At 40.8% G+C, this 26,492-nt stretch overlaps 1 protein-coding gene across 1 annotated transcript in view; it reads right to left on the reverse strand.

The window, feature by feature from the left end:
- ttn.2 (titin, tandem duplicate 2) overlaps positions 1–25,244 on the reverse strand; it is a 185,094-nt gene extending 159,850 nt beyond the window's left edge. The window contains exons 1-36 of the mRNA XM_070446281.1: positions 25,045–25,244; positions 21,893–21,996; positions 21,263–21,466; positions 19,163–19,450; positions 18,708–18,805; positions 16,451–16,671; positions 15,890–16,172; positions 15,331–15,525; positions 13,743–14,012; positions 13,512–13,628; positions 12,714–12,987; positions 12,305–12,351; positions 11,921–12,179; positions 11,709–11,790; positions 11,230–11,460; positions 10,983–11,125; positions 10,520–10,698; positions 10,048–10,275; positions 9,714–9,958; positions 9,363–9,595; positions 9,111–9,275; positions 8,817–8,985; positions 6,963–8,653; positions 4,373–4,654; positions 3,982–4,248; positions 3,593–3,865; positions 3,231–3,494; positions 2,885–3,145; positions 2,391–2,651; positions 2,004–2,267; positions 1,622–1,882; positions 1,257–1,517; positions 911–1,171; positions 679–820; positions 397–565; positions 76–307 (exon numbers count right to left, since the gene is read on the reverse strand). Of these exons, the coding sequence (XP_070302382.1) occupies positions 76–307; positions 397–565; positions 679–820; positions 911–1,171; positions 1,257–1,517; positions 1,622–1,882; positions 2,004–2,267; positions 2,391–2,651; positions 2,885–3,145; positions 3,231–3,494; positions 3,593–3,865; positions 3,982–4,248; positions 4,373–4,654; positions 6,963–8,653; positions 8,817–8,985; positions 9,111–9,275; positions 9,363–9,595; positions 9,714–9,958; positions 10,048–10,275; positions 10,520–10,698; positions 10,983–11,125; positions 11,230–11,460; positions 11,709–11,790; positions 11,921–12,179; positions 12,305–12,351; positions 12,714–12,987; positions 13,512–13,628; positions 13,743–14,012; positions 15,331–15,525; positions 15,890–16,172; positions 16,451–16,671; positions 18,708–18,805; positions 19,163–19,450; positions 21,263–21,466; positions 21,893–21,983 (8,911 nt within the window). The 5' untranslated portion in view covers positions 21,984–21,996; positions 25,045–25,244. The remainder of the gene's footprint in view (positions 1–75; positions 308–396; positions 566–678; positions 821–910; positions 1,172–1,256; positions 1,518–1,621; positions 1,883–2,003; positions 2,268–2,390; positions 2,652–2,884; positions 3,146–3,230; positions 3,495–3,592; positions 3,866–3,981; positions 4,249–4,372; positions 4,655–6,962; positions 8,654–8,816; positions 8,986–9,110; positions 9,276–9,362; positions 9,596–9,713; positions 9,959–10,047; positions 10,276–10,519; positions 10,699–10,982; positions 11,126–11,229; positions 11,461–11,708; positions 11,791–11,920; positions 12,180–12,304; positions 12,352–12,713; positions 12,988–13,511; positions 13,629–13,742; positions 14,013–15,330; positions 15,526–15,889; positions 16,173–16,450; positions 16,672–18,707; positions 18,806–19,162; positions 19,451–21,262; positions 21,467–21,892; positions 21,997–25,044) is intronic.
- Positions 25,245–26,492: the final 1,248 nt, after the last annotated feature.

Here is a 26,492-nt window from a genome sequence, read left to right on the forward strand (position 1 = left end):
AACTATTACACAGATATACTGTAGGGCAATTAAATATATTTTCCAATAAAACCAATACCATGAAGTTTGACTTACTGTTGACATGAAGTGTCACAACGGTCCTGTTCCTGCCAGCGATGAAGGTGTATTCTCCTGCGTCACTTCTGTAGGTCTCAGTGATTGTCAGACGATGGAGCTTTCTAATGCAAACATAGCTAAACCTCTGCTCAACGGAAAACTGGAGCTCAACACCGTTCCTCAGCCAGCGACCTTCAATGTCATCCTCATTGACTTCAAACTCAAATGTCGTTCTTTGTTTCTCAACAACCTAGAAATGAATCATGATATTAATCATCTTTAAAATGATACTAAAAAGTGTTTTTTCTGTAAATAAAAATGTATCAAATTCATATTCACCGTCATTTTCTTCTCAGCAGGCTCTGTAATGCGGACATCTTTGCCCTCCACGGTGAGATAAGCCTTTGACACGCTTGCACCAGCGACAACAGAATATTCTCCGGCATCAGACATGCGGACTGACTGGATCATTAGACGGTGCAGAAATTTCTCGGTGGATACGGTGTATCTGTCAAGGCATTTAGAAATAACAGTTAGATACAGATGAATAGTTAAGATTAGTTTATTATGATACCCATTAGTATCTTCACCAGGTCTAATATTACTGGTAATAAGATGTACCTTTCGGAAATGTCCAGCTCTTGTCCATCTTTCATCCACATCACCTGAACATTAGGCTCAGAGATCTCACATTCAAAAGTGGCCCTCTTCTTCTCTGTAATCTTGATATCTTTGATATGCTTGGTGAATTCAATAACGCGAGCTAAAACACAATGCACAGAAATAAGACCTTAGATTGTGAAATATACAGGAAAACCTTTTTTTTGAAAATGGAAGAAAAATAAGAACATACCATCAACATAAAGCTTTGCTACTGACGCAGCAGAACCAGCCACAAACTTGTACTCCGCACTATCACCAAAATGAACATTTCGGATGGTGAGCGAGTGAGTTAGCTGTTTGGTGCGGCTCTGGCATCTGTCTGTGGAGGGAATCTCAACACCATTCTTGAGCCACTTGTAGGTGATGCCCTCATAGTTGACATTCACTTCAAATGTGATTGTGTCTTTCTCCTGTGCATTGAGGTCTTTCAGCATGTTGGTGATCAAAATGGCTAAGGTAAAAAGGAAAATGTTACGATACATTCTGATAATAATATGATTAGGGATTACTTCATTGATAATGAAGAGTAAACTTACCATTGACGGTCAAAGTGGCAGAGACTCTGTCATTTCCACAGACAAATGTGTATTCTGCAGAATCTTCTCTGCTAGTGTTCATGATCTTGAGCTGGTGAAGTTTGCCCTGCACCACAATCCTGAACTTTTCACTCATTTCTATCTCCACTCCATCTTTTAGCCAAGTGGACGGGACATTGAAGTGTGAAACTTCACATTCAAAAGTGGCCACATGGGTCTCTGGGACTTCAATGTTCTTGATGGGTTTTGTGACACGCAGAGCTGGAAGAATCACATAAAATCTTAATTTAAGTAAAAGGTATCAACTGAGTACTCAGCAATCATGTATCCAGTACTCTAGTCTATTCATCAAACTCAATACCGACCTTCAACATATAAAGATGCGCTGCATTGCAGGTTTCCAACTACAGCTGTGTACTCTCCATGGTTGTCAGTCTTCACATTCTGGATGGTCAGCTTGTGAGCTTTTCTCTCAGACAGTATTTTGACGTTTTCACTTGGTTTAAGCTCCTTGTTATTGAACATCCATTTGATAGGGATGTCATCATGGGACAGACTCAGCTCAAAAGAGGCAGTGGCATCCAATAGTGATGTCACATCTTTAGGCTTCTTCACAATCTTGATTGCTGAAAAAGAGATTGATGAGAGTCAAAAACCTCAAAGGGTAAGTAGAAACATTTCAAGTATACATACATTTGTATACTTGATTGCATAAATCAATTTGTGACAGTTAAAATATGCACTTACTCTCAACGTTCAATCTAGCATTAGCAGATAGTTTCCCAAGTTTGAATCCATAAACTGATTCATCGCGTGTGTCGCAGTTCTTGATCTTCAAGGTGTGGACCATGCCATCAGTTGTGATTTCATATTTCTCACTTGGGTTGATCTCTACACCATTCTTAATCCATTGTGAGCCCTTCACATTCTTGTGGGTGAGCTCCAGACTGAACTCTGCCTCCTGTGTCTCAGTAACAGTTTGATTCTTCAGTGTCTTCTTGACTTTCACAGCTATGAAATCAAACATAAACATTACATAAACAGCAGTCATATAACAATCATATAATAGGCATTTATTAATGCTAACACCAGTTTAAAATAAACAACAATTTCCACTCAGGATTTAACACCCACCCTCAACTCTCAGGTTGGCTGTTGTCTTGGAGTTTGCGACCTGGTAAGTGTATTCACCGATGTCATTGGGTCTGGTTATGGCAATGACCAGACGTCTGACAGCTCCATTGTTCATATGGTTGACATTGTCACTGAAGTTCACGGGTTGTCCATCCTTAAGCCACTTGCCCTCAGCAGTTGGGTTGGCCACCTCACACTCCAGCTCAGCTGTCTGAGACTCAGCCACAGTCACGTCCTGGAGTGGTCTGTTTATGGCACCACCTGGGAACATGGAGACATGGTTAACTTTAGATAACTGGTAAAAAGGGTAGTGGATGGTGGAGACACAGCTTTAATATGGTATATGAGGACAATAAAGAACCAATAAGGAACCAATCCGATTTTACTCAGCAAACACCTTCGAGTCAGGGTAGTGAAAATGTTTATCAATTCATGAAATCTAAAAAAAATTCTGAAGGAGTTTATGTCAGAAATCATGGAGATGTTAAACATACCTGACACAGTAAGCTTTGCGCTGGATGTCTGTTCACCAGCAGCGAATGCGTATTCTCCCTCTTCATCCTTCATGGTATTAATGACACTCAGGCTGTAATTTTTGCCCTTGGCCTCAATCTTATGCTTTGGACTAGCTTTGAGTGGTTGTTTCTTGAAGGTCCACACAGCGGCAATGCCAGGGTGGGAAACCTCAACTTTAAATGTTATATTCTGGGTCTCTGTGCAAACTTGATCCTCCATATGCTTGGTGATGTGAATTTCTGTAAAATAACAAAATATGTTGAATAGGGTCTGTATCAATGTAGTTTGAACCAACATCTAACACAATCGGTGAAAACAACTTACTTTCAATAGTCAGTTTACAGCTAGAGTCAGCTTTGCCAACACATAGCTTGTAGGTTCCTTCATCAGAGGCAAAGGTCCTGTGGAATACCAGGCGCTGTTTGGATCCCTTCGCAAGCATCTGGATTCTCTCACTGGGCATCACAAGTTTGTCATTGTGGTACCATTTCACAGAGGTAACATCAGCAGCAGAGATTTTAGCCTCCATAACAGCCTTGGTGCCCTCAACTGCGGTAATATCAGTGAGTGGGCTCAAAATATCAATCGCTGTAAAACACAGAGACATTTTTTGTTTTTAAATATCTGATGATTCACAATAGAACTATACCAATATTAATATAGTCAGACTGATAAAAGTGACTTACTTTGAATGTTCAACTTCCCAGAGGTGGAGATATCCTGAGCTGGGACAACGAAGGAGTATGTTGCAGCATCGTCTCTGCTCACGTTTTCAACAAGCAGCTTGTGGACCTGTTTGTCGATAACGATGTGGATGCGATCTGTAGCGGAGATTGCTTGGCCATTCTTCATCCATGTTCCCTCAACGTTTTCCTGAGAAAATCGCACTTCTAATTGAGCGATGTCACCCTCGCAGATTGTCAGGTCAGTGAGGGGTTGCATCAGTGTCACAGGGCGCACTGAAGGAAAAGACATTGATATTATTGCGCAGTTCATCCCACTTTTTCAACAGTAATAGTTGTCTTGAAATGGATTGGAAGAGAACAAGCTAACACCAATAACAGTCACAACTCACGTTTCATCTTCAGCGAGGCACTGGTCTGCATATCAGCAATTTTGAATGTATATTTTCCCTGATCTTCTTTCTTGACGTCTTTGACAGTCAAGGCATGGCGTCCACGACGGGAGGAGGTAACATATTTGCTGCTGGGAGTGATTTCCTTGTCATTGAAATACCAGGTACCTTCAGCATCCTCTCGAGATAATTCAACCTCAAACTCCCCAGAGTAGGTCTCAGGCACTTCAATGTTCTCCAGCCTCTTCACAATTGACAGTGAAGCACCTGCACAATGAGACATTGCTAAGTATAACTGTTTCAGAGTTACTTTTTCTATTCCAACTTCACTATTTTCACAGTTGAAAATAATTGTCAGTGATATAGTAAAATAGTAAGAAAAACTGCCAACCTTCCACATTGAGTCTGGCAGTGGTCCTGATGTGGTCATCTTCAACAACAACACAACTGTAGTCTGCATCGTCCTTCATGTTGATGATCAGTACAGAAAGGAAATGAACCTTTCTGTCTGAGTGCATCCTGTATTTGTCTCCAGAGAAAATCTCTGAATTGTTCTTCAGCCATTTGACTTTAACGAACGGCTCATTTGTTTCACACTCAAAGGTCGCCATGGTGTCCTTCTCTTTAGCTTCCACATCCTCTAGTTGTTGAGTAAAGCTATTAACTGTAATGGCTAAAGTGAAACAAAGGAAATACACATATTTATTATGCTTTTTCAATGTGGACATACAACAGTTCTCTATAGTTCTTGATGTAAAATTGCATACAAGGCCCGGTGCTGCCAAAAACTTGATTTTCACCTGTTTTATATATGCAGTGCATTCGGAAGGTATTCTGACCCCTTGACTTTTTCGACATTTTGTTACGTTACAGCTTTATTCTAAAATATATGTATTTTTAAATCCTCATCAATCTAAACACAATACTCCATAATGACAAAGTGAAAAAAGGTTTTTAGAAATGTTTGCAAATGTATTAAAAATAAAACACAGAAATAACTTATTTACATAAGTATTCAGACCCTTTGATATGAGACTCGAAATTGAACTCAGGTGCATCCTGTTTCCATTGATCATCCTTGAGATGTTTCTACAACTTGATTTACCTGTGGTAAATTCAATTGATTGGACATGATTTGGACATGACACCTGTCGATAAAAGGTCCCACAGTTGACAATGAATGTCAGAGCAAAAACCAAGCCATGAGGTCGAATGAATTGTCTGTAGAGCTCCAATACAGGATTGTGTCGAGGCACAGATCTGGGGAAGGATACCAAACATTTTTTACAGCATTGAAGGTCCCCAAGTACACAGTGGCCTCCATCATTCCTAAATGGAATAAGTGTGGAACCACCAAGACTCTTTCTAGAGCTGGCCACCCGGCCTAACTGAGCAATCGGGGGAGAGGGGCCTTGGATTTCTGCAGAGTGGCTTCCTGGTTTCTTGTGCTCTGAGTCCTTTAGGTGCCTTTTGGCAAACTCCAAGCGGTCTGTCATGTGCCTTTTTACTGTAGAGTGGCTTCCGTCTGTCCACTCTACCATAAAGGCCTGATTGGTGGAGTGCTGCAGAGATTGTTGTCCTTCTGGAAGATTCTACCATCTCCACAGAGGATCTCTGGAGCTCTGTCAGAGTTCCTCTGTGGAGATGGTAGAACCTTCCAGAAGGACAACCATCTCTGCAGCACTCCACCAATCCGGCCTTTATGGTAGAGTGGAGAGACGGAAGCCACTCTGCAGTAAAAAGGCACATGACAGACCGCTTGGAGTTTTCCAAAAGGCACCTAAAGGACTCAGACCACAAGAAACTAGATTCCTGGGTCTGATAAAACCAAGATTGAACTCTTTGGCCTGAATGCCAAGTGTCACGTCTGGAGGAAACCTGGCACCATCCCTACGGTGAAGCATGGTGGTGGTAGCATCATGCTGTGGGGATGTTTTTCAGCGACAGGGACTGGGAGACTAGCCATGATCAAGGGAAAGGTGAATGGAGCAAAGTACAAAGAGATCCTTGATGAAAACCTGCTCCAGAGCTCTCAGGACCTCAGACTGCGGCGAAGGTTCACCTTCTAACAGGGCAATGACCCTAAGCACACGGCTAAGACAACGCAGGAGTGGCTTCGGGACAAGTCTTTGAATGTCCTTGAGTGGCCCAACCATAGCCCGGACTTGAACCCAATCAAACATCTCTGGAGAGACCTGAAAATAGCTGTGCAGCGATGCTCCCCATCCAACCTGACAGAGCTTGAGAGAATCTGCAGAGAAGAATGGGAGAAACTCCCCAAATACAGGTGTGGCAAGCTTGTAGCGTCATACCCAAGAAGACTTGAGGCTGTAATCGCTGCCAAAGGTGCTTCAACAAAGTACTGAGTAAAGGGTCTGAATAGTTATGTACATGTAATATTTCCGTTTTTTTGTTTTAATACATTTGCAAAAATGTCTATAAACCTGTTTTTGCTTTGTCATTATGGGGTATTGTTTGTAGATTGATGAGGAAAACAAACAATTTAATAAATTTTAGACTAAGGCTGTAATATAACAAAATGTGGAAAGGGTCAAGGTGTCTGAATACTTTCCCGAATGCACTGTATTTCCACAATATGAGGTTGGAATAATACTGTGAAATTGTGAAAATGATAATGCCCTTTAAGTTTAAGAGCTGTTTGAAAAGACAGCCTGAAATGTCAGCCTGTTTTGGTGGGATGGCACCTGGTGACATCACCAGGCGATAAATGAGATAATAGACCAATAAGAGTTCGAAACCTCTGCAATTAACAATTAACCTCTGTTTTCAGTTTTCCCCTCCCTACTCAGACAGTCCAAGACTGTCTTAGCAAAGTTCTTGTTTTAATTGAAAACAAAGCACAGTAAGGTACTTAATTGTCACCCAAAAAGTATTTGATATTGAGATAAAAACGGCTGCATTAGACCTTTAACTATTTGTAGAATACAAGCATTGAAATAGATCATAAATAGATCATTTACCTTGCACCAGCAGGAATGCATGGCTTGATGTCTCTCCAGCAATGTTCATGGCTTTGACCATGATGCTAGCAGAGTCTTCTGCTGTGACATCTCTGACCACTAATTCACACACGTGGTCTTCAGGCCAGTACCAGTAAATTCGATCGGTCTTCTCCAGCAGAATTCCATTCTTGAACCACTGGCACTCAGGTTCTGGTTTGCCGACAACTCTGACTCTGAAGCGAACTTCCTCGGTCTGAGACACGGTCTGGCTAGCAATGCGTTCCAAGATCTTTGGAGCTTCCATGCTGGGAGAGAGCTGTATTCTCTCTGGTTTGATTGTGGGTATGGTGAGTTGACCCTCCTCCATCTCTTTCTTCTTCTCAGCCTCAGTCAACTCTTTCATGTGATGAAGCAGTTCTTCCTTCCTCTTCCTAAGCATATCCTCATAGGACTCATCCTTCCTTTTGGACTTTAGCTCCACAGCAGTGATGGCTTCATAATAACCTTCCTCTGTCCTGCGCTTAAATTTGCTCTTCAACTCATCTGTCTCCTCTGTGGACTTCTCATGGATGACTCTTTCAGTCTTCCTCAGTTTGACAACTTCCTTTGGCTGGGCATCAGCTGGTCTGTCAACCTTCACAACTTCAAAGCTAACTCTCCCATGTTCAGTAGTGTCATGTGCCTTTGGTTCAGGGACGCGACGGAGGATGGATCTGAAGTCCTCTCTCTGTGTGATCTCGAGCTTCACCAGATGCTCAGCTGTGCCCTCTGGGTTCTCTGCTACCACTTTGACATCTCCTGCATCGTATGACTTGATATCTATAATCTCAAGATAGTAAATGCCATCATAGCGAAGCCTCATTCTCTTGCTCTTGCGAATGAGCTGTCCATTGAGGTACCAGTTAACCTTAGGTGTGGGATAGCCAATCACTCTGCAACGGAATCTTGCAATGTCACCTTCCAGCACTCTTGCTGGTTCAGGAAGAAGGACAATTTCAGGCTTTGACTTCTCTGAATACTCATCCCCAGTGACTCCAGAAGGACCTCCCTCGTGAGCCATGCGCTCCATCTCATCAATTCTGTGTATTTCCCTCCTGCCCTCAGGTAACTGTGTCTCCTCAACAAGGCTCTTCTCATCCTTTACAATTAGTGTAGCTGAGGTCTGATCAACTCCAAACTTGTTAGTGGCTCTGCAGGTGATGACACCACTATCTCTGGCATAGGCAACTTCAAAGTCAAGACTACAGTAGCCAAATTCATTAACCATGCGCAATCTGTTAGCAGCTGCCAGGGGTTTGCCATCATGCAACCACTCAACCACCATAGTGGGATCACCAATTGGGGTCAGTCTGCATTCAAAATGGACTGGGCCAAAACGCTTCAACCTGACAGAAGTCAGCTTCTTCTTGAACTGTGGTTTCTGCTGCTTGTCCTTGTCATATAGGTCATCCTCCTCCCACTGCTCTTGACCATAACGGAGATGCAAGGGTTCCAACTCTGGAGCTGCTATGTCCTTGGCCTTGTAGGTTCCTTTGGTGATAATGAGTCTCCTCTCTGGCGCAGGTTCAGCAGCATCTACCTCAATGTTGACCCTGCAGCGAGTGGTATCTCTTCCAGCTTTGTTAATGGCTGTGGCTGTGTACCAGGCACTATCAGAGCTCACCGACTGTGGGATATGGAATTTGGCTTCTCCCTTGATGCCCTCAATCCTACAACAGACATCTTCGTTAGTAAATCAGCATTAAGTACAACCATGTAAAATAAAGATAGTAACAAATATACATATCTTAACGACTGGAGGAGTATTTGGTGCACTTGATGTATATCATAGGCATGTGCACATTGAGATAAAAGGTGGGGCAAAACACATACTTTATATTTGGGTGCTTCTGTGGGGAGATGATGTCGCTGTTCTTCAGCCAAACAATGTCAGGCAGGGGGTTTCCGATGGCTTTGACCGCCAACTCAACCAGAGTGCCTTTCTTGACACTGACATTCTTCAGCTTCTCAATAAACTGGGGTCTGATCAAATTTTCTTTGGCTGTAAATGGAGAAACATATACAAGGACAATGCTATCAGTCAATAATGGTATATGACGTATCGATACAAAGTGACAATTCATTTGAGCTTCAAATGAGGAATGATATAGAAGACAAAGATCTTACCATCAACTGTAAGTGTCATGGACACAGAGCTTTTTCCAGCTCTGTTTTGAGCAACTACCGTCCATTCTCCAGAGTCATGGGGCATAGCTGGAACCACAATCAGTGACTGAGTTCCATCTTCCTTCACCACTATCTTGTGGGTGTAATCATTGACAACTTGTTGCCCTGAAAAGAAGAACACAAATAGAGGAATAAATGTATGATTTTCATAAAACTAGTTGAGAGAAGAGAACATGTTTTCACATCACTTACCATTGTGGAACCAGAAAGTGTCAGGCATGGGTCTACCAACTACTTTCAGGTCAAATCTGGCAGTCTGCCCTTCAGCGCACTTGAATGACTGTGGCTTCAAGACAAACACAGGCTTGTACAGTCTCTCCAGCTGACTCTCATCAGTGTCATCAAGCCTGCGACCAGGAGAGCGTGCAGGAGAGCGACTGGTAGAGCGTCCGGGAGAGCGGCTCAGAGATCTTGGGGACTGGGACCTGAGCAAATAAATACCGAATTCAGTGATAATTGGGAGGTTTTTTTGATGGCTATGTTAAACAAATATAAATTAAAATCTGGTAATAACCCTGTTACATTTGGTAATAAAAATCTCACCTAATTCTCTGCATTGCCTGAGGTTCTGGCGTGTAACGCTGAGCTCCTGCAACGGCAGTGGGCTCCACATACAGTTTCCCTGAGCTCACAGAGTTGCCTTTCATGTTGCTAGCTAATGCTGTGTAAACACCCTCATCCTCTGGCAGCACCACAGGAAGACGCAGGCTGGCTCTACCATCATGAAGACTCTCCATCTGGTAACGGCCACCATGATGGATACGCTTTCCATCTTTGTACCACGCAATCTTTTGAAAGACAAGAAACGTTTGATGAATATATACTACATGTTATATTAAACTCAATGTAAAATATAAATGCATGGTTTCTTTACTACCTTGGGCAGTGGAGTTCCTGCCATTTTGCAGTGGAAAGTAACACCCATTCCTTCTATGATCCTGTAGTTTTTAACTGGAGTGGCAAAGGCTGACTGTAAAGCCTCACGATCTGCACAAGTCACCATCTCTTCCCGATCCTCAGTCACAATCTGTTGGTAGGTAATTTGCAAGATGCGGATCTCAATCTCGTGGATAATCCTCTCCTCAAAGGAAGAAATCTGGAGTTCCTGTAACAAACACATTGGAATAAAGCATGCTGTTGTCTTGTTTCATAACAGGTGGCTGTGAACAAATCAAATGTCATAACATCACAATAATTACATTTACATTTTAGTCATTTAGTAGATGTTCTTATCCAGAGCGAATTAAACAACCACATATCACAGTCAATAAAACTTTCCTCAATTAAACAGGTATCAGCTAAATAAGTTCTGCATTGTATAAGTAATGTGTTTCTTTTCATCCACATACCTGTGTTGAAACAAAGCTTTGCATTTGTGCGTGTGCTTGCTGTGTCATGCTCCTCTGCCTATACATCTGGTCGTCGTCATATTCGCTCACAACAACAGGGGGTACATCCACCTGCACCGTTGTAATTACTTCACTCTTATATGTCATTTCATGTTTCTTCATGTATTCTTCATATTCCCCTGTAAACAAAATATACAATGTGTAAACAAAAGTTAAAACATTATGGTCTGATTTCACAGACCCAAATAAAGCCAATGATTGTCCCAAATGGCACCCTATTCCCTACATAGTGCACTACTTTCAACCAAAGGCCATAGGGCTCTGGACAAAAATAATGCACTACTGTATTTAGGGAATAAGGTGCCATTTAGGATGCATACTATTACTGGATTTAAAAGCAACGCTAACTGAGCATAGTTTGTAGTCCATGAGATTAAACAACATTTTGATTAAAGCAACTGACCTTCCTCCAGCAGTCCAGCTGAGGCAGAGGCTTCTCCAAGCGGGTTCCTGGCAAAGACGGAGTACTCTCCAGCATCATCAGCAAATGTCATGGAGATCTCCAATTTACACACTCCACTTTCCTTATTGTAGTGGACTTTATATCTAATGGGTGAATAAGTTACATTTTAAACACCACAATCAATGATCAACACAGTCTTACAAATGCAAAATAGAGATTAATTGAAAATGTATCACAAGTGGGCTACCTGTATCCTGTAGTAAGGGGCACTCCACTCTTCTTCCAGAACATGTGTGGTTTGGGGCTGCCTCCGATCTGGCACTCAAAGACAACACGTCCGCCCTCCACCAACTTCTGTACAGTTGGCTTCTTGACAAAGAAGGGAGCGATGGCATCTGCAGTATCCACTGGTGAACCTGCGGTGGCGATGGCAGTGCTCACCTCCGACATGGTCTCCTCCTTTGCTTCAGTAGTAAAACTGTTTGAAGGACATTAGAAATATACATAAATTAGGGCAAATGTAATATCAAACAAGTCCAATTTTTTCATCCACATCCGCAAAACTCAATCAGGGAGGATTCAGCATGACTTGCTGGCAAATGGTTTCATAATGTTTGATAAGTATCATAGAATGATTCCGTTTTCCCTTGTCAATAAATAGCACGACTCATAACTGTACATGTCAAGAGTTTCCAAATGTAGTGGTATAAAATAGTTAGCACTCACAGTTTCTCTTGAGTAGTAAGGTCAAATACAGTGACAGTGCCTTGTTGTGTCATCTCTTCCCGGGTCTCAATCTCCTCGGTTACTAGAAGGAAGAAATGTATACAAGTATTAGCACATTCATAAACCAATAAACCATTTGGCAGTACAGTATTACACCTCAACAGTACGTAGTTTTGTAGACAGAAATGTTCAAAACTAAACTGCCTGTTTACCTTTGACAAGCAGGTAACAGGATGTGCTGATAGTTCCAGCATTGCTAGTAGCAGTGCAAGTGAAGCGACCGCTGTCTTCTGCGAAGGCCTCACGGATGACAAGACGGGCACATTTACTCTCATAAGTGATCTGGAAGTCAATGGAGCTTTCGATTCTGTAGTCCTCCCTGAACCATATGATGCCAGGGGCAGGGTGACCAGAGATCTGGCATTCCAGAGTCACAGACTCACCCTCAGTCACAGTCAGGTTCTTCAAGCCCTGAAAACAAAATACAATAGTTTTACTGACATGTTGACATTTAGAAAAACATGGATGGAAAGGACGCCTGAATAGACAACAATAACTTATATGACCTGACATACATCCACAAGAAAAATACTTACAGCTACAAGAGTAGGTGGCACAACTGGCTCTTCTGCAGGGGATGGGACTGCTGCAGTCTCAACGATCTATGGAAAATGCATATAGGTCACAAAAAGTGACATACAGTACAGTTTCTGAACATGACTTTGGGAGTAGTGAAAGATGGATAAAATGGAAGCAAGATAAGAGTGAATCCTGAAAAGACAAAGACGGGTTGTGACACAGGCTGGGAACAGATATATGAAGAAGGGGAGAAGAAAAGAGGAAGAGGATAGCAAGGTGGGCTTTCTTTGTGATGCAGATGGATTCTGAAACAAAGATAACGTGGCGAGGCTTCGGCGTTATGGTGAAGAGAAGGTGTACTAATACCACTCAGTGAGGTGAGACTCCACACAATGTTATTTTACAGGGCACAACACTCTGGACTACAAACCTTTGTTTCCAAATCCTTATACATTTGCTCCGTTTCCCCTGTAAACGTAGCGCCTATCTGAGTCTGTAACTGAGTGTCGAAATGCGTCTTATATCTCTCGGAGAGATCCTTAAACGGAGACTGGGTTGGCGCTGGCATCACGTCCACAACCTTACGGTGGAGACTAGGAGATGGAGGCTTGACTGGCTTGATGATCTTTTGAGCAGCATGTGCAGAGGTAGAGGATAACTCTTTCTGCAGTGTGGCAATAGCAGAACCTGCTATCGAAACCTGACCAACCCAAGGAAAATAGCATTATCATCACGAATCAGAACAACCTATTATGATATTGTCTGCTTTGTTTAGAAATATTAAGGCTGTGACTCAAAAATATAATGGAATGGATGACGATGTATAGGGATTAAGTGAGCATTAGTTTTTAGGAAATACTTGCTAAGCTAAATAGTTGATTTCTAAGAGTGAAATTGTTATGGTATGTCCTGAGAAGCGAGGTAAAATTAAGTTATTTAGAATGGATATTTATTCAGTGTACAGTACATAATACGGCAGTGCAGACTGTGTATGTTAGGATTGGATGGTCTGTTAAGATAAAATGTGGTTAAACACCTAAACTGTATATTGAGAGATGACCGTCTAACAGAGATCAAAAGAGTTTTATGTCAGGCAGGCTTAAGAAACCTATTGCTTAGTTGACCAGAGAGGCCAACAATGTATTACTTGATTATTACTTTATCAATTAAACTGAGGCATTAAAACGTGTGTACCGCTGCTTGCCTGAAATGTCCTATGCTTACCTCATAGCTATGGTCAGGTTTAGGAACAGAAACTTTTGAAACTGTGAAATGTGGAATTGGGGATGGTGCGAGGGCAGTTTCCATGTGGGCGGTAGTAGTTTCTGTACTTCTTTGTATCTAAAGTAACCAACAAAGTGTGATAGAGTAAGGAAAGGTCAACTCAATGCAGAACTTCTGAGAAACCTATCAGAGAAAATGCAGCATCTTTTTATATTTAAAAAGATAGCAAACCTGGGTGACATGAATACTCTGCTCATCAGCTGTTGTTTGAATTGATGGTGGTGGTATTATTGGTATTTGCACCATTGGCACAGTTGCAGCCTCAGTTTTCACTGTGACTTGTTGCTCAGTGGTAGCCATCATCATCTGCTGTTTTAAATCAGATTGTATGGTTTCCTCTTCAGCATGACCCCCCTCAGCATGCAAAGGCTTCCGAACACGTGCTAGGTCGACAGCAGCAACCACTGTAGCCTTTGCCTCCGCTTTTTTCCCACCCTCAACCTTTGAGACAACAAGCAATCAATGTCATACATACAGCACATAGATATCATACATAGCATCCATGGCAGCAGTCACTATGACAGCAAACAGATTCACATAACGATGACAAACAGGAAAAACATCATACCCGTGGATACAAAACAAGTTTGTGTGCATTACCTGGTAATAACATGTCATCATTAATGCATGGAATCATATTAGTTTAGTTGAATTGGTTGTGCAATAGTGAAAATGTACATGCAGTTGACTAATTGAAATACCAAAGAATTTTTGCTCAATCGACTTGGGAACTCATTTTCCTCTTAAATCGTAGTGATGGAGAAAAAAGTAAATGCAGTTACATATTACATTATTATTTTTTGATTTGTAAAAAATATATATATATATGTATATCCTTTTTATTATTATTATTATTATTTTTTGCTAGGTAGCATTAGCTAGCGCTAGTCGGCTGTACCTGTGCCAAAACRTTTTCATCATATAGCTTGTTCTCCATGTTCTTTTTAAATAGTGAGCCAATATGTTTATCAGCACTTTTACTTCCATTACTGATCAAAAGTCATTTTCTCATGCTTCTCGTCTCTCTGCAGCAGACATATAGAGAGCAATATGTTTGGAATATCAAATCGCAATGAAATCAAAGTGTCGAATCGCATACATTTAGAATAGTGAGAATCCGTATCGTATCGGCACCTAAATATAGTGATAATATCATATCGAAAATGGGACCTGTGTAGTGATTTCAACTTAAATAGCGCTTACATACAGTATAGGTGAGGTGAGTGATTTGGGAAAGTGCTCAGAGTAGTAAACAAAACATTAAAAGCCATCTTTAAGCTACCTGCTCCTCGGTTGTCATCATACATGTAACAGTAGAGATTCCAATCTCTCTGTTCTGTACCACAGTGTCAGCAGTGTGTGTCGCTATAGCTGGTTCAACAGCTATAGACTCTGGCATGATCTATATGATAAACATAGCCATGGGCAGGAGATGAATATATTGGGTCAATAAATAATGAGAATATGAATAACACATATTGACACTATGGGGGAGCTCAACAACATCCGTGGGAATGTGAATAATAAACCACAGGGAATGTGACAAAATCACAGATGGTTGTGAGGACGAATATGTGGGTGCGCTGAAATGACAACAATTTAAAATGGAAAATGGTCTATGTTTATCAGGGATAATATTGTTAAGCGTGAGCGGGGTCTACTAGAGTGGGGGTGTGATGACAGAAAAAAGGGAAATAAATAAATAATGGAAGTGAAGGGAAGGACGACAGGGTTTGTACTTCATTAAATAATGAACTACCTGTTCCCTTGTTGTGGACATTAACACAGTAGTAGAGGTGCTAGAGGTGCTCTGTATCTCTGTACTGGGTGTCACCACCGGCACCGGCACCGGCTCTGGTGTAAAACCAGCAGACTTGCGGCTGCGAGCCTGGTCCACAGCTGCTACCACAGTAGCTACAGCAATGCTTTTATCGTCCACCTCATGCTGCGCCTCCTAGCATACATTAGTAGCGTTAACTTAGAATCCAATCAGAAGTTTTATTGATAATAGCTTCAAAAGTCATTATCATATTATTGATAAGAGATGCAATCTTAAATGCTTTCATACCTTTCTAAATTCAGGCAACCTATCCTAATGAGCCATGTTAGATCCCAAAATACATCCAGGTAGTCAAACGTTCATTGGACAGGATATTCAAACTCATTTAGGCCTCAAAAAGAGAGCGAATCAGCTAATCAAATAAGTTCACAATCTTGAAACCCTTACCATCTCATGCACATTCTGTAATCAGCCACAAGATGGCTCTGCCACAGAGAGAGTTGAGAGAGTGGCCACTAAGAAATAAGAATTTCCTTACCTCTCTCACAGCGACACCAGATACAGCGGACCCAGCCGTTTGCAATCCATAAGAGCCCTCCCAGCGCTGCTCCATGTGAACCTGGGTGGCAGACATGGAAGCCTGGGCATGGGTGGCACTAGAAGTCATGCTGCTGGAATAGCTGCTGGACCCTTCAACAAAGTCTCCCTGCTTCCATGGTGGGAGGACATCAGGACCATGGGCTACCTGTTTGCGTGTGGTCAGTGGGGATTTGACTGGTCTGATTGGGGACACAGACAGTCTTGAAGTAGGGGATACGGACCTGCGTTAAACAAAAAAAATCGTTATTCGTATATTACCTGGTACCAAATGGTGTTTTGTAGTGTAAATAGACAAGTAATTAATATGTTTATCATGTAATTACTGTTACCAGGTCACTTCTAGGGAGCCTAAATACCTGGTCATTTCTGTATTATAAAATAACATGGTCTTATTCCCTATGGAGATTGAGGTGAACTATATGTCTGTATTATATGTGTGGAATGTTGTTGAACTCTCTACACTTCCATGTTAATGTAAGATTGAAATAAAGTTTTTTACCTAACAGGGGCCGGAGTGGGTGCCTTGACATGTCTCACAGGTGATGGTGACTGATGACGTCCCCCTGCAACTCTGGCTGCAAGAGATGATGGTGTTGGGGACTTGGAGGTTGAGGTTGGCTTAGGGGGCACACGTGGTGGAGTCTTGTGTGCTAGATGGCTCACTACACCACCTTCAACATGCATTTGCATGGATGAGGATTCAAAATGAGCCTCCATACTCTGAAAATAAAACAACATTAAAGGTTAGTGTTTTATTGAAGTAAAAGTGTATTTATCTGACTGATAGCTTCAATAGACAGACAGATACAACTGCCAATTGCCAAAGTAAAGGAAACACCAACATAGTGTCTTAATAGGGCGCTGGGCCATGACGAGCCAGAACAGCTTCAATGCACCTTGGCATAGAATCTAGAAGTGTCTGGAACTCTATTGGAGGGATGCAACTCCATGTGAAATTCCATCATTTGGTCTTTTGTTGATGGTGGTAGAAAACGCTGTCTCAGGTGGAGCTCCAAAATCTCCCATAAGTGTTCAGTTGGGTTGAGATCTGGTCACTGAGATGGTCATGGCAAATGTTTTACAAAGCTTTCATGCTTATCAAACCATTCAGTGACCACTCGTACCCTGTGGATGGGGGCATTGTCATCCTATGGGGGCATAGCCATGGTAGCTAAAATAATGGCCTGCCCAGCATTTCTATACATGACCCTGATGGGATGTTAATTTCTTAATTAACTCAGGAACCACACCTGTGTGGAAGCACTTGCTTTCAATATACTTTGTATCCCTCATTTAGTCCAGTGATTCCATTATTTTGGCAGTTACAGATAGATAGATAGATAGATAGATAGATAGATAGATAGATAGATAGATAGATAGATAGATAGATAGATAGATAGATAGATAGATAGATAGATAGAATAGATAGATAGATATAGATAGATTAGATAGATAGTGATAGATAGATAGTAGATAGATAGATAGATAGATAGATAGATAGATAGATAGATTAGATAGATAGATAGATAGATAGATAGATAGATAGATAGATAGATAGATAGATAGATAGATAGATAGATAGATAGATAGATAGATAGATAGATAGATAGATAGATAGATAGATAGATAGATAGATAGATAGTAGATAGTAGATAGATAGTAATAAATAAAGATAGATTAATTAGATAGATAGATAGATAGATAGAATAGATAGAATAGATAGATAGATAGATAGATAGATAGATAGATAGATAGATAGATAGATAGATAGATAGATAGATAGATAGATAGATAGATAGATAGATAGATAGATGATAATGCATTTCTGCTTTGGTTGGAGAGGTAACGCTGTGTTGTGTGTGGAGCTCTACAGTTAAGGGTATGCCAGGGAATCGTCAGATCTGGGACCAGGCCTTAACTTGTCTCGTAACGGAAGTCCAATAAGAGGGACGGTGGAAAGGGAACCAGTACAGGCGCACGTACAGCACTTGCAAAACGCCTACCAACCACCCTTTTCTTTAGAGTATTCATATAGAGAAACATTGTTAGATGTATGATTGAATTGTATATATATTCTATGCTCAAATTAACGGCGCTGCCCAGATTGTTGGCTACGAAAGCATCAACAAAGTACTGTTAGATTTTGTCTATCGGAGCTCTCGCTCCTCTGCGCAAACGTGTCCGGCACGCACTGTGTTTTGGGAGGGAAAGCTGGGGTGACGTTCCAGCTCTCCGTTCACTGCTTCCATTTCGGTGAGTCAATTCTTCACTAGGTGTTTTTGTAGTGATATGATTTTGTGCGCATTCAAATGTTTAAATACTCTTGGTTTGTAGTGTTTTTTTTCAGAATTTGCATGCTTCCTCCTCTTTTCCACATCCCCATCTTCCCTGCAGGTGCCCGTGGTGGGGGCGGGGACGACGTGTTGGGAGCGGGCTCCAGCTCCCCGGGGATGCAGTGCAGAGACTGTCAGCTGGTCGGCTAGTTAGGATTGAGTATCTTGCATATTAAACAAAGTCATACATTTCCTAACCCTTGTGAAACTATTTAAATGCTGTGATAAAATTGCCTTTTTGCTTTTTCTGAGACTGCCTTATCTAGTGATATGTTGAGCTGTGCAGGGAACATTCTAGGCCAGGCTTTAAGGTTGTGGTCCTTCCCCTCATTAAACAGAAGGTGTTGTAGTCGAGGCTACTTAGTGGCCCTATAGGGTTAGGTTATCACAAGTCATTTTAGATCATATTTAATGTATATTTACCCTTGTCTCAACTCTGGTCTGGCGACTCTGAGAGGAGGACCTCTGAGAGGAAGATGAAATTACGGTTTTAGTCTTCTTGGCAGGCACAGCTTCTTCACCTGGACAGAAACAAATATAAAGATGCAGTGGTGAATTCAAAACTGTTGTTCAAATTCAGTTCAGGCAACATGTCAATATAGAATGCATTGGGCCTATAATAGTTTCCATTCAGTTTTAAATGCATTGACAGACTGGGTCATTGAAGGCTTGAAGGCTAGGTCTAGCCTCTAGGCTAGATAAATGCTCATTTCTGTCCACAAAACATTAAGGAAATGCTCAATAAATAATTGAAACAGGAATTCTTGTAACTTCACTTTTATGAAAGCCTAATTGTGAGAAGGCTGTTGCAATGTGGGATTCCAAACGCCCAAAACACAATTCTAAGGACAGTCCTAATCACAAATCAACTTTCTCACCTTGAACCAGCAGTTCAGCAGTGGAGGTAGCCCGTCCGCTGCTGTTTGAGGCATTTACAGAGTAAGTTCCAGAATCCTCTGGGAAGGCTTCGGCAATCAACAAACTGTAAAGGTCTCCTTCTTGAACAATCTGAAAGTCAGCGGAGCTCTGTATCTCGGCTCCCTCTCTGTAGAACTTTACCACAGGTGTAGGGATTCCTGTCACACGAACATCCAGTCTCACTTGGCTTCTTTGTCTCACGGTTAAACTCTGAAGTCTCTGAATAAAGTTGGGCGGCGCAGTCTCCACTGTAACAATAAATGGAAAAATACGTTTTATGGCAAAAAATAAATCAAAGGAAAACCGGTGGAAGTGAACTCAACTTGAGCAGCACCGAGATCCATTGGCTAGGGGAGACCGGGGAAAAACGTAAGTATTTTTTCATTCGGTCTACGCAGAGACCTTTTTAAATATGAAACTTAATCTATCTAAACTTACATCTATCTATTCATATACCATGAATACGTTTTTACAGAAGATCTTTGGATCGTTATATAGATTTGAATCCAAATGGTCCGATGGTTACATTTGCCCCTATGCCCGGGTTCAATTGAAGCACTAGACATTTTTACTTTAAACGTGTTTACAAATACATTTGCTTTGTGTCAAATATTATGTGGCTAATAGGCTAATTCTTTATAACGCAATCCATGTTTAGCATCCTAAAAATAATCTAGAAGAAAAAGAAACGCACACCTATTTAGGCCCATTATTCTATATTCAAAAATATTTAATTTACCAACGTTTCGACAGGCAAGCTGTCTTCATTGTACCCTGATGAAGACAGCTTGCCTGTCGAAACGTTGGTAAATTAAATATTTTTGCATCTGAGCTCCTAGAGTGTGCGGCTCTCCTTTATTTTCTAGCATCCTAAGAATGGCAGTTCTGGCAGCCTGGTCTGAAAGACTAGACGTAACATAGTAAAAGTAGTTCTGTGACTCTCATATTAGTACAATTTGTTACATTTGGTATAGTTTCAAAAGACAGAAGTTGTTTAAACCCAAAACTAAAGGACGGATGGGCGTATAACGCGGACGTCAAGCAACCCAGGGGTTGCGTGTCCAAATCGCATCAAGGACAACTTTAGAATTTTAGCAACTTTTAAACTATACTTACACATTTTTAGCTACTTAGCAACAATTAGCATGTTAGGTAACCCTTCCTCTAACCCTTAACCCCTAAGCTTAACCCTAACCCTAACCTTAACCCCTAGCCTAGTTAACGTTAGCCAGAACAAATTGGAATTCGTAACATATCATACATATTGCAAATTCATAACATACCATACAAATTGTAATTTCGGAACATATACGAAATGGATGATGGACATCCACAAATTAATACATACCATATGTAACATATCATACTAATTTGAGTGTCTCATATTCACATTTACTATGTTACATCTACCCCTGAGTCCAGGTTGGTTCTAGAGGGCAAGATGAGGAGAAATCTATTTAAATTGGGTGCCACTTTGATTGCACAACTCAAGAAGTTGACTTGAGGGCGTAGTTTAGTCACTAGGAATAGTTACAGTACATTGATCATGATTGCGCTCGCTAGCAGGTAAATCTGAAGAACAACTTTATCCAACTTTATATGTAATCCGTAAACTGAAAAAAATCACACACAAACAAGCATAGCTCCATTTAGAAACATAGCTCCAAAACCTGTCCATTTTAGGTACAAACAGCAGTTTCCTAATTCAATATTGGTTCTTATTATTGGATGTGTAAAATGTAAACACCACTGCAGCTATCACTCTCATCACTGAAATGAAGTGCTGTTAATTGAACAAGTCAGTAAAGACAGAAGTAGCTATTAATGAAGGGGCATTCGGCCTAGAGTACTTGTGGTCAGTCACTTCAATGGGAGAGGCTGCTTCTAGAACTTTATTAATGAATACTATGTTATCTTTGGCTGCCCTCTATGTTTGCAGCCATGATGACTCTTTAGTATGATGCAGGACACTATCTAAAACTGCAAGCCAAAGCATTGGCTAGCTAGAACAACCTCAAACAATGCAAACACCACTGTTTTATCAACTCTGGTTCTCTCACCTGTAACAAGAAGTTCAGCGGTGCTAGTGGCTTGTCCAGCACCATTGGTGGCTCTGACAGAAAATCTTCCACTGTGTGCGGCTGTCACAGCAGGGATCATCAGAACAGCGCGGCCATCGCTGAACGAGATCTGTGCGCCGGGCAGAGCGGCAGCGGAAAGAACCTGGCCATCACGGAACCAGCTCACCTCAGGAACTGGAGAACCTTTAGATCAAGTCAACATTCTAGTCAGCACAGCAGAGCTGATGATGGTGATGAATTTGGTGATGATTTTAAACTCATAGCAAGCAGTTACAATTCAGAGCAAAGTTGAGAAAAGGCCAACAATATCACATAGGGCAGGCTTCCCAGACAGATTAAGCCTAGATCCAGAACTAAAAAGCATTTCAAATGGAGATTCTCCATTACAAAAGCTTTTTACTCCAGGACTAAGCTTAATCTGTGTCTGGGAAACCAACCCATAATTGGGTACTTATTACTTGTGTAATCACTTCATAAAATGTTGCTGTGCAAAGGCTTTATATCTGTATGGGGTTTTACATCAATGATTCAACATATTTATATCTATGTTTGGACAGTCAGCTATATCTATGAGGTACAGTTTAAAAGGAACATAAAATATCTCCTTACCACTAACTTGTGCTTCAAACGTTGCAGCACTACCCTCTAGTGCCACAACGCTTTGCAGCGGCTGTGTAAATGTTGGCGCCTGTGTAGACATTGTGGACGGCACCCTAAGAGACACAACAGAGCAGAACATCACCAAACCACTCATACACCACAAATCTTATTTGATCTTTTACAGTAGTTGTATGGTAAAATCCCTAAACGTAGCATACCCACACATTTAAACTCTGAGTTTATTTTTAGCCACCGAGGGCAGGTTTCCCAGACACTGACTATGCCTATTCCTGAACTAAAAAGTGTTGCCAATGGAGATTCTCCATTGAATGGGCCTTTTATTCTAGGACCAGGCTTAATTGCTGTCTGGGAAACTCACACTGCTTGTGTCACATCACCAAACCAATTAAGAAAAATCTACCTTTCTTTTACATCTTTTACAGTAGTTTTATGGCACAATCTCCAAACAAAGCATATTCTACATTTGAACTCTATTTTTATATTTTTAGCCTCTGAGAGTCTTGTCACTTGTGTCACATCACCCAACCAATGAAGAGGATTTTTTTATTTTACATCTGCAGAAAAAAGACATACATCAAATTAACCCAGAGCCTATTTTTTGCCAGTGAGAGTCTAATGACTTGTGTCATATCCAGCTGTAACGATCGTTGTTGGAAGGATTGGACCAAGGTGCAGCGTGGAAGGCGTTCATCATGTTTATTAATGTGAACCAGCAACAAAACAATAAAGAGCAACTAAAACGAACGTGCCGCTTTGTAGTGCAAAAAGGCTACAATACAAAAACAAGATCCCACACACAATAGGTGGAAAAGGCTGCCTAAATATGATCCCCAATCAGAGACAACGATAGACAGCTGCCTCTGATTGGGAACCATACTAGGCCAACCTAGAAACGAAAAACTAGAATGCCCACCCTAGTCACACCCTGACCTAACCAAATAGAGAAATAAAAGGATCTCTAAGGTCAGGGCGTGACACCAGCACCTGGCTTACTGTGTCCTGTCACTTGAGCTATCAGAGGCTCCATGGGGTCTGGGTGTTAAGCCAAACACCAGGGCCACAGCTCCCTGTGACAGCTCACAGACAAGACAGTAACAACTGGGGTAGGCCGTCATTGTAAATAAGAATTTGTTCTTAACTGGCTTGCCTAGTTAAATAAAGGTTCAATAAAAAATTTAAAAATAAAATAAGTATTCCTGTAAGTACAGTGTAACAAGTACTGTAATTACTCAATGTTACACTGTAAGTACACTGTACTTAGGGTAAGGTAAATGTTACCAAAGGTAACTAATACATGTGTAATAGATGCTTTATAACTCCAACTGAACAGGACATATCCATTGACGTCCCTTGATGTTTAAGTCTAAAAATGTCAGCCATTAGGCCTACAGTTACACTAGTGCTGCTAAACAAAACATATCCCTTGACTGGGCCGACGTTAAAGTCCTAAAATGTCTGCCGTTGCCATTACAGTTACAGATACAACACAATCCATTCATTCATCTTTAAATAATAGCTGGATAAGCTATCAACATGAGGTTTTGTAATCAAGTATTAATAAACCAGTCATACATTTATAAAGGTGATGTGTCTTATCCAACAATTTCCATTGTTCAAAACACTGCAAGGTTAAAGCTTTACATTTGTAGAACTTGTTTAGGCCTATAGATAGAACAGCTTAAACTCAGTAGGCCTGTACTTTCAATCCAGTACAGGCCTAGAATCCAGAATTATACTGACATACATTATTCAACCAAACATATGAGCCATTAAGCACTATTGTATCACATTACCTTAAATCCTTAGATACATACGCACATTGAATATACACTGACTGTAAATTACATTAGGAACACCTTCCTAATATTGAGTTGCAGCTCTTTTGCCCTCAAAACAGCCTCAATTCTAAGGGGCATGGACTCTACAAGGTGTCGAAAGGTCCATGTGGACTTCATGTAGACTCCAATGGCCCATGTAGACTCCAATGCTTCCCACAGTTGTGTCAAGTTGGATGTCCTTTGGGTGGTGGACATTCTTGATACACATGGGCCATTGGACCATTCTTGATACACATGGGAAACTGTTGAGCGTGAAAAACTCAGCAGCATTGCAGTTCTTGAAACACTCAAACCGGTGCGCCTGGCACCTACTATCATACCCCGTTCAAAGGCACTTAAATCTTTTGTCTTGCCCATTGACCCTCTGAATGACACACATACACAATCCATGTCTCAATTGTCTCAAGGCTTAAAAATCCTTCTTTAACTCCTTCATCTACACTGATTGAAGTGGATTTAACAGGTGACATCAATAAGGGCTCATAGCTTTTGTTATAGAAAGAGCAGGTGTTCGTAATGTTTTGTACACTCAGTGTAGATTCCTTAGGCCTTAATGAAACACAAAATCACACCTTACATTGAATGGAACATATATGAAGCTAACAGAAAACAATTATTCTTAAGCATCTGAATATATATCACTCCAGAAAGTACAATTTTGAAAAACTTGACCTCTAGAAATCTCCATAGTCTTTTTAGTAATCTCAATGGCAGGACAAATCATTAAACAATGGCCACAGTATATACTGTTCAGAAAGTATACATTGGCTCAACAATTAACTAAGACATTGCCTTATCAATCAATTATAGCCTTTATCACATCGATAGTTTTCATATTGTATGAAAACTATCCAAAACTGTTAACATCAGATGAGACATGTAACACAAATGTCAGACTCTAAAAATAATCTGTACCAGGCTTGACTGACAGTCACCATGTGGCACATAACTGGAGGTGCAACTGATAGCCCTGCTGCTGATTCCCTTAAAAAGACATTGCTCCGCAGCTGGGACACCACTCTAATGCTATCAGGGGCTATTCTGGGAGCTTCTCTAATCATTGCACCATATATAAATAACCTTGAAAATGATAAGCATTAGTTCTTAATTATTGAAATGTTTAAAATGAAATGTTCTTAATGTGAAATGATTCCCATAATATATTTTGAGACACTTGTCCCCAATTAGGTGGAAATCACCAGTTGTTACCTGTTATTCTTTGGTAATTGTTATATACAGATAATAACACAATATTAATTGACATTGGAACAGGTCAAAGTTTAATTAACTAAAGTTACTTACTTGTATCCACAAGAGTGCCTAGATTTAATGGGGCGAAGCCCAGAAGTTGTATTTCTTCAGAAACAATCTCCTTATCCAGAAATGTCAGAAAATCCAATGTGAGAACAGTTTAGCCTCAAAGAAACCCAAAAAAACAAAACCACACAGTGTAGCTGTGTAGTTTTGCTCTTTTTCCTACCTATGCAATCCCTACACCCGAGCAAGGCTGGGAATGCTCCAACTGCTCAGAAGTGACAATATGGTTGTGTTACTTTTTATATCCCTGGCAAATCACCTATCGTCGCATCTGCTCTCCTCATTGGTCTGCCACCAGAGGGGATGATGGAGATTGGAAGCCATTTTATGCAAGCCCAAACTGTCACTCACTTTACTTACATTGTCCAGTCACTGTTGTCACTGTTTGCGTTCATCGGACTTACTTTTAACACAAAATTTTGCTTTGAATGACTTTCTTTTGAATAAGAACAATCTTTCATATCCAAATGCTACCACTATGTCAATTGTCTGTTAAAATGTAAAAGCTTACTGAATTAATTTATTGACCAAATGGAAAGTGAGGCTGTGCTGTCATATCTGGGCTACCCAACACTCAGTAGCTTGACTGGAACAAATTATGCCATCAGAGGGACAGGGAAGTGTTTTACATATGGCTGCTAAATACTTGTGGAGCTATGTTAGTACGTGTAAGTTTTCCTGTCTTCATATACATAAGTCTGCATCATAGTCTGTACTATAAATATTCTCAGTCTGTATCTAATGATTTCTCATTGTCATATATTCTCTGACACAAAAAACACGTTCACTCACAGATTATTCTTCAAACATAAAGACTAAATAGACAGCACTCCATAACACATTCAGATATGTATTGGAACATGCATTAGAACAGTATATAAAAAGTATTTCATGCCAGTTTTTCAAACTCAATCAATACATTGTCTTTATTTAAGTCCCCAGACTCCCTTTCCCCTCCTGACATCTTGAATTTTTATCTGTTAACTTGTTGAGGATGAATGTAGTGTTTTCCCATCTGGTTTTTCAGTGTGTTGATCATGAGACTGCCAGGCTTTGAGACACTTTGGCCCTCGGCCTGCCAGGGGAACACAGACAACAGAAGTTGAGAAGTCACATTTCTTGAGCATTAAGATCACACGTAAATTCACATTGTGGACAGTTATGTACTCAGGTTATAGAAAAAAGTAACTTTCTTATTTCAAACACGTAGAGGATTTTTAAAAATGTAACGGTTTACCTGCGACTACCACTGCAGAACACCAGACTTCCCTTTCATTGTTAGAACACACACATCTTCCAGATATCTGGCACAACAACACTCCTCTTTAGCAGAACGTGAGTGTTACTTTGGCTTTAAAATCGGATTGTAGGGTAATAAAGTTATTTTCATCTGTTCAAGGAAAATCCTCTTTGGATTAGCTGTAGGTAAGGCA

Source organism: Salvelinus sp. IW2-2015, linkage group LG2 (assembly GCF_002910315.2).
Source record: "Salvelinus sp. IW2-2015 linkage group LG2, ASM291031v2, whole genome shotgun sequence".
Classification (NCBI taxonomy): Eukaryota; Metazoa; Chordata; class Actinopteri; order Salmoniformes; family Salmonidae; genus Salvelinus; species Salvelinus sp. IW2-2015.